At 34.7% G+C, this 8711-nt stretch overlaps 1 protein-coding gene across 1 annotated transcript; it reads left to right on the plus strand.

Annotated features, from left to right (window-relative positions):
• Positions 1-2883: 2883 nt before the first annotated feature.
• On the plus strand, positions 2884-8711 carry LOC100375586 (uncharacterized). The gene is made up of 6 exons (XM_078011718.1): positions 2884-2959; positions 4258-4480; positions 6945-7100; positions 7463-7738; positions 7919-7999; positions 8482-8711. Exons 1-6 carry the CDS (start codon positions 2894-2896, stop codon positions 8634-8636), a joined length of 957 nt encoding a protein of 318 aa, XP_077867844.1. The 5' UTR covers positions 2884-2893; the 3' UTR covers positions 8637-8711.

Raw genomic sequence — 8711 nt, forward strand, 5'->3', positions numbered from 1 at the left:
ATTATTTGAAATAAAAGAGATGTGAACATGCATCCTTACATATTCTAAACCCAGAAAAATCGATATACGCTAATAGTTTTCTCTTTTACCACTTTTCTTTTCAAACTGAAAAATAACAATTTAAATCCAGGAAATTCGATATACACCAAACAGTTCAATCTCCTAACACTACATTGTTAAGTTCAATGCCGCCGACAAACATTGACCGAGAATAAAATTGATTGTAAACAACGTGTGTATTGAATGATGTTCTTAGTGTTTTAATTATATATTCTTGCATTTCGAAAAGGAAAGCGTTATTAATTTACATAAAATAACACTAGATTACAATGTTGCATTGTGTGTAAATTTCTGTAATTATTCTAGAAATAGAACCCAACCGCGAACATAGGTGTAGAGTATGACATTGAAACGTACTTTGTTTCGATTACCATTATGAGTTCACTGGTGTACCAAAACGCACTGTCTATAATATTTAGATTTAAAGCTTTTCTCGGTTTTATTTTTTTCAAATAAGAGTTGTGTCTTTTACTGGGTTGACGTGGTTCATCACTGAAACATTTGTCTGCCATTTCAATGTTTGTTCATTCATCTAGACCTCACTGACAGCATAGGCTTTTCCGCTTAGTCCGAACGTTGACGTGATATGTTGTCTTGAGGCCATATCGCATCAAGGCTCGACGACGGCGAAAAAAGGTGACGACAGAATATTCGAATTGATTTGTCTCTATGTTACGTTTAATTTTAAAGCGTCTATGTTGAATGATAATTTCAAAAAAAAAAAAAAAAAAAAAAAAAAAACAAGACATGAATGTCACAGTCCCCGTTATTTAATTATAAAATACTTATGTTAAAATAATACATTTGCAAACAGTTGAATTAATATATACTCTATGTGGGTACAACTCATCATAAATTGATTTTCCTTAATCGGATAACTGGAAACTTTCATTCACCTGGGTCCAAAATCTCAGAGTACACAAGTGCAATCAAACTATGTGTCTTACATGCTCAAGAAACGGCATTCATAAATCTGAGTAGAGCTTGATGTATCTTTAATAACAACTTGACCTCTTTGTTAATTCAGGTCTTTGTATATTACCAGGACCTGGGTTTGTTTCAGTATCACCACTATAATTCCCATCAAAATGTAGCCCTGACACACCTCAACATTTTCCACTGAGATTGGTAATAGTACGACCCATCTGTCACTGACTTAGATCAAGGTCATGAACAGGTCATGAAATCACTTAAAACTCAAGAATTACAATCTAAGCTAATTATTTATTCTGAGCATGCTCAGTTGTTCTCTCAGTTGTGTTGAGAGGGGTAGTATTGAATGAAAATCATGAAAAAGAAAAAAAAATTACGTGCATATTTGGCAGAGATTTGTTCATCAACCTGCCAAGTTTCATCACAGATGGAAACTGGAGATAAGAATTAATAATCCGCCTTTCAGGCTGCGCCTGAAACGGGGACTAACAAATCATGACAGTGGAATCGTATATATGTGTGCATAAACATAATTGACGGAATGTGATATAAAGTGTGGCCTACGCTTGTCGACTCTCTCCACATATGACATGACAAAATAACAACAATACGTGAATCATCTTGTTCACCATTGCTAATGCTACGTTATCTTGACGACATATCTTGGTTATAATATGGTTTGTATTTCCAAGGTTAAAACAAATCAGATAGCGGTACACTCTCCATGGGCAAAGAGTAAGGCACGATGTCACGATGTCCTGCTCTATCGACAACGTTAGTGATAAACTTGAGACACCTCATGTCATAGAAACTAGTCGTCGGGAACGGACACTGTTATATATTGTTGATATGCATTTACAGACAATCATGCATTTATTACGTTCGTTATTAACTTTACCTATAATTAACAAAAACAAAAGAAATGTAGGCAGTTTAGCTACTGAATGTAATTATCTTCTTGTCGAAACAATACTATACTTATCTTCTTTGAAGTACGTATGTCACAGCCCATTCAAATTGGTGGTATGATAATAATACTACAATGCAGACACTGTCAACGAAAATGTAGTATTGTCTTATGCAGTCTGTACATGATAGTGCTCCCGGATTAGAATTAGTTTGGAGTGCTCAGCTCGGCTAACTATGGTAAATTTAAGATCGAAAAGGGATATATTTCAAAAGATTGATGCTAACCGAAAACTGCGTTCTTTCACTTCAAGCAGAATACTTCAATCTATATAACGTTAGTGTGTTGATCAAATACTTTTGTCAAGCGAACAGCATACCCCAAAGCTTTTTACGAGATCTATGCTTTGCTAGCTTTTGTAATTGGGAAAATATCAAAATAACTATTGTGTTGATTTGATAAAGTGCAAAAATGTAAATTATAGCTCCATAAACAAAAGTGTACGTGTATGTAGGTGCGTGTATTTTAGTTATCAATAGCCTGAACAATGTTTGTTCTATTTATGAGATCGAAACTCATTATAACGTGAAATTGTCAATATTATATGCGTATTATTTTTTAATTTATGAAACAACACCACGATTATATTAAGTTTAAAATAACAATTTACTTATCGTTACAGGTAGTACCGGCAAAAACTGACAAACTGTTAGATCATTCTATTAAACTTAAGGGATTTGTGCATGATGGAAAATAATACGAACAGTATACGGAGTTCTTAGACTGCTCGATATTGAGTGATCGTATCTAAGTAGTAGAATATGTATGTTATGATATTACTATGACAATTACAATATAATACGAAGTGCGAAAAGTGCAGCTTTACAAATAAGAATGTTGCCCTTGTATTAGTGGCGTAGTCCACCAAATATGCATAAAATAAGGACAAGGTGTCAAGTAAAAGCCATAGACCTGTTGGTGTTCATCGAAATTATGAAGTTGATAATTGTCATCGCTGTAACTGTATTTGGGATTGTCAACGCTGCTTTAACTCTGAAGGTAAATCACATTTTCCGAATTATTTACTAACATATTTGGCGAAAAACGTAGGAAAATTACTGAATGAGTTTCATAAAACGATATTACACGGTCACAAATGTTGATACTATTTACCACAAGTATGCATTTCCATCTGTCTCATCAGCAAAAACATCTTGGCGCGTTCTATTTATTTGCATAAAGGAACGCCGTTTTCAGAACCGGCGTTTCGGTTTTATTTTATTGGCTGCCATTATACACATAAATATTCAGTCAATTTACTTACGGTTTTATAAACATATTTGCAACATTTTAACTAAACTATGGACTAGTTTTATCACGTATCCTAACAGTAAATCTGCAAGCAATAGTAGCGAAATCCTCAAATGCAATTTGAAACTAAAACGCACATTTCAGCGAGAATATTCAGACTGATCGTATTTTAAACGGTTTACAAAAAATAGTTTGTCTGGCCATAAAACAAAATATGTTTTGGAATTTTAGGAGGAATATGTCAGTCGATCTGGTATTCGTTAAAATTCAATGAAATGCTTGTTTATTCAGATATTATTTTTAAACAGTTTAAATATAAAGCATGTTATTCCTTGCTTGAAAAAAAATGATGACGCTGTCATATCACATCTATCAACGATTGATGTTAGGATTGTGAACATACTCTTGCTTTCATCAGATAGGGTCAAATGTTTGAAATGACCATTTCTATTACGTTACGTGTTGGTTAAGTGAGTACGGCGAATTTGTTCGTCATTTTTGTTGTCCCGTGAGAAATATATAAACAACGACTGCCCAATTTGACAACAGACAGAGAATGTTGTTTTCAAAAACGTCATCAAATCTTTCTCGCTACCTTAAGTTGAACTTCAACAAAGACATTTACTCCAAAGTGAATGATGATTCTACGCAAATAAATTGTATTTAGTTACCGGGCATGAAATTTACTAACTCAACTCTACTAAGAAGGGATGCTGATCTTCCCTTCCAAGCTATGGAGAAACAATTCTGGAATTGACAAATACCATCACATAAAACCTCTAATTTCTACATCATGGCTATCCCCCGTCTCGATTTATCTATAAACAATTATATTAAAATTTTAATTTGACGAAAAATTCTCAATATGAAAAGTCAGCTTATTGCTGGTGTACGCATGCGTATTTTTTCCCATCATGTTTCCTGTGTTCACCTCATTTTTCTATAGCAGTTCCATGGCCGTGTTTAAAAGAAGAGTCGAATACCAAATATAGATATCCTCTGCCCCTTTAACGCCATGGATATGTTGTGTTTTCTGTTTTTCACAGCGTGCAGATATCGTTGATGGCAATGCCATGGCGAGAAATCGACGCGATGCTTCGTCGTTAGCAAGTGATTTGTGTAGTAGTTATTTCGGCTCGGATTATCCCTATGCCTGCAACAATCAAATGATGTGTCTCTACTGTAGTGGTAGCATCGGTGATGGCATGTGTCAAGTATGCAACGGACGCAATGAGTGCCCGGACGGCGAGGACGAAGAAGGGTGCCAAAGTAAGCAGCGTTTTAAATTTAAATTATTATTATACAATTATTTCAATCATAGAAATAACTCAAATAGTTGTACAGCAAAGCAATACAATTTGGCATTGTCGAAACATACATTCAATTGAAATAGAGAATATTGGTATATATTGATAACTTTTGATGCCAACTGACCAAGTGTCGAATTATAACTGATTAATTAAATGAGAAACTATTTTAAACTTACCTGTAGATCAGACTGAATTCAAAAATTTATGCCATACTGATAACACATTGTTTAAATAGATGTCATCATATGAAGCTTGGCTGTGGACAAGCACTTCCTGTTGTCCAGCCACTTTAACCCTTATAACAGCTTACCTTTCAAACTTACACAACAAAATTAGCATATCTATAAACAAAAGGATATATTCATAGATATTTAATTTAAAGAGAAATTTAGGTGAATTTGATTATCAAAATGAATTACAAGACAAAACTAAAATTTTGCAAATCCTGATGGTTAAAATCCAGGCTGGACTAAACCCTGGTTTGTTTAATTACAAACTGTTCCAGTGACAATTCTCTATCCCACTTTGAAGAAGTAGTTAAATTGAGTCTTGTGTGAGAATTACAACTTCTATATCTATATTATAGTTTTAGAACTACTATTCATTTGAAAATATTTGAGAAGTTCACATGAATTTGATGAAACTGACCACTTTTTAACCACTAAAAGTGACCTGTCGAATGATTAATGACGAACCTATTACAACTTGTATTCGTACGTCATCATGTTTTTGCTTTCTCGTAAGTTCAACGCATAGCGGGTCTTATTACTGCAAAATGAGTCGTTTTGTGAGAGTGTGATATCCAACCTCACAAAAAATGCAATAAATTTGTACTGCGTATTCGTATTGACACAAGTTGTGTGACCTATATCTGTACATCTACATATTCACGGCCACCGTGCGTATTCAAAAAGCTATATAAATAAGTAAATCAATCACGATACAATGCATCGTTGTTTTTCCTGTGTGTATTTGTCGTGAATAAGGCAAAACGCCTTTTCATCGTCTTCAAATAGTTACCCTTACCTAATTCGCATAAGAATACTGTTGGTTCAGACTCGTTTCGGGAAAGCGAGCCTAGCTAGCACCTAGTGTGGATTAGCATAACACAGTGTATATTGCCATAACTTCTAATATTTATATCTGCCAAATATGTGATGAGTACTCGCATGTCAGAGTACACACATCGACGTTGGTGAGATTGAACCATCTACCGCCGGTGGGTCCGAATAAAATGACCTGGAGACAATGTAATTCTTTTTTAGGACGAGTCATCGAAAATTAATACAATAAAATAGAAATGATGCTTATAGTAGTAGTGTAAGAGTTTCTTCCTTCCTGTTGGTATACCGTGTCGGTCATCCATCTAAAACACGATAAGTAAGACTTACTGCTGAACCGAGGAATCCAATTCACGTAACCATCCACAGCAGATACTTATCACCCTCTAGTCTTGACGTTGCTATTTCATAGTAAGGTCAGATACCCACATTACATCGGACACGTAAAAATAATCAATGTAAAAATAGGCGGTCGTGTTAGTAAGTAAGAAAGCAAGCGACCACAGAAAGAAGCGAATATTATTCAATAACGCCGTATATCATTTTCGACTGTTGAACAAACTCAAGGGTTTCAAAAGTCTGTGCATTTTTTTAAATACGTACATTTTCAGCATATTCAATTGCGGCACTGTCGTAATCCGTGAAAAGAAAAGATTTTGCTATTAGTCAAATTCACTAACAATATTCATTACAAATTTAATTTCTTGTATTAGTATTGTTATACTCTGCTGATCACGAGCACGAGAAAACAGCAAAAAGGGAATATCCACTGATTTGTCACTTTAGATTGTTCAAACATAAATAACACAGGTTGAACAGACAAAGGATAAAACATAAGAGACAAGATATCTCAAAAGCCAACATAACTATAAACATCATATTAATACATTTGAAAAAAGTTCAAGAAGGTGTTGTACTTTGTACTTCACTTTGCTGTGGTATTTGTGCATTTCGGATAGTAGACAATAATGTTTTTTGGAAAAACACGTACTAAAAATGGTTGACAGAAGAAATCAAAACATTTCCGAACACGGCTAGCAGATTATACATTTTACAGTTTTTCCTATGCATTCTGTTTTTCCACTTCATTCATGAATATAATTCCCATACAAAAACATAACACTGATGTGTACAAGGAAGATATTTCAAGGGGTGTTTACTAACTGCTGGCTATGAGGGGGGGGGGGGCTGAATACACAATACACATTGTATATAGTTAACAATACACAGTGTCAACAGTTGACAATGTAAGCAATACATGATACAATACAGCATGAGCTTTCAAATAATGTTAAGTGAACAAAAGCTCTACTGGATCTCCATCGACTCAGAGTAAAGATATATAAAACATTCTTTTTTTAGCCAGTGAAGTGCCAGTTCTGAACGCCATGTGCCCAAGCAACTATCCCTACAGCTGCGCAACAATGGGAACAGCCGGTATTGTCCTTTGCATCTCAGATGGTCAGATATGTGATGGAATATTTCAATGTAGTGATGACAGCGACGAGTACACATGTGGTATGTATTAAACAAACACTCAATGAATCATTATCATTTTCGAGTGTGACAATATATTGTGATGTACTACTAGAATGCACTAATGAGTCATGTTATGTGCCACTAATCGGTAACATAAATCGTTTCATTACAGTTACTTTCAATTCTTTTAGAAATATATATTTTAAGAATTAAAGTATATATCCTCATACGTAGATAAATAATTAAGTATATCAAATTTCACTACTGACAGAGGAAGTATAATTTGGATGATCAACATTTATTTATGCTTACAATTGTTCAGTTCTTATTGTTACACTAGATAATAACATTTCACGTAAACTATATTATGATACATTTTATTATCTGTTATTCGTCCATAGATTATTCAGTAGATTACGGAAACGCGGTTGGTCAGTGTCAAGTACCAAATCAGCCAAAAGTGGGAACCGGTGGTCTTGACGTCTTGCAAGCCCAGATGCTAGAAGCGCACAACTACTTCAGATGTCTTCACGGTGTCGCTGCTATGACGACTTGGCAAAATGCAGTCTCTGATGCCACCATAGCCGCTGCAAACAGCGCCGCCGCCGGTACATTAACGCATACATATTCCGGTGAAAACTTAGCTATGATATCAAGCTCTATCTCAGAAGCAACAGGTACTATAATTAAATTGAATATATTAATTTGATTATATTGCATGAAATATTAAATAAGCTAATAGTCAATATTGTTTCATTTAACAGTTCATCTGGAATAACTGAATAACTAATTTATATGAATTATATTATTGATACATTATAAACATAACAGTGATGAACTACTCAATTTATTTTCAGGATTCGGCATCACTAAAATGTGGTATGATGAGATTGCAGACTACAATTACAATGACCCTGATAGCAGTACTGGAGTTATTGGTAAGTGGAGCATGCATGAGCGTGCATGATTCTGAAACACAACATAATCCGGGTCATTCAATCCGTGCCTCTCGTGCATTTTATTATGAAGGAAATAAGTATTCTCACTCATCATAAATCATGGCTGTACATTAGCTAAAACCCAGATCTCAATCTCTGGGTTGGGACCAAAATAAACACAACGATGCATTTCCACTTTGCATATATGTTCCCTGATATATTTCTACACGACAAAGTTCAATGTTGTGGAAAAATATTTGTTTTGTGAGAAATACGATGCTTTCAAATGTGAATGCAGCTTTAAGTCGATTGTCTGCTCCCACACCCACTATTAGATTATGTGAACCCATGTGTTTATAGTATACATAATATTTCTGAGAATAAGTACACTTTGGCATGTGAAGGGGCATCTTATGAAATATCGAATTTATTTCATGCTAGTACAGTGTATAATGATAATATGCGGTTTCTGCCTCTTTCAGGTCATTTCACACAAGTGGTGTGGGCTGAAAGTACTAAACTGGGATGCGACTATGCCCTGGATAGCAACAACAAGGTTCACATCGCATGTGAATATGAGCCCTATGGAAACTACGCTGGCCAGTATACCAGCAATGTTAAACTACCAATCTCTTAATTATTATTATTATCTCTTCTACTGGTCAAGTAGTTTTATGAGACATTAACTTGAATAAAAATGTAGCATAAACCA

Source organism: Saccoglossus kowalevskii, chromosome 5 (genome assembly GCF_978046115.1).
Source record: "Saccoglossus kowalevskii chromosome 5, keSacKowa6.1, whole genome shotgun sequence".
NCBI classification, from domain to species: domain Eukaryota; kingdom Metazoa; phylum Hemichordata; class Enteropneusta; family Harrimaniidae; genus Saccoglossus; species Saccoglossus kowalevskii.

Coding starts and splice junctions, on each gene's coding strand:
- LOC100375586 (XM_078011718.1), top strand. CDS start 2,894: ATGAAGTTGATAATTGTCATCGCTGTAACTGTATTTGGGATTGTCAAC. Junction 2,960..4,257: donor ACGCTGCTTTAACTCTGAAG/GTAAATCACATT, acceptor TGTTTTTCACAG/CGTGCAGATATCGTTGATGG. Junction 7,101..7,462: donor CAGCGACGAGTACACATGTG/GTATGTATTAAA, acceptor ATTCGTCCATAG/ATTATTCAGTAGATTACGGA.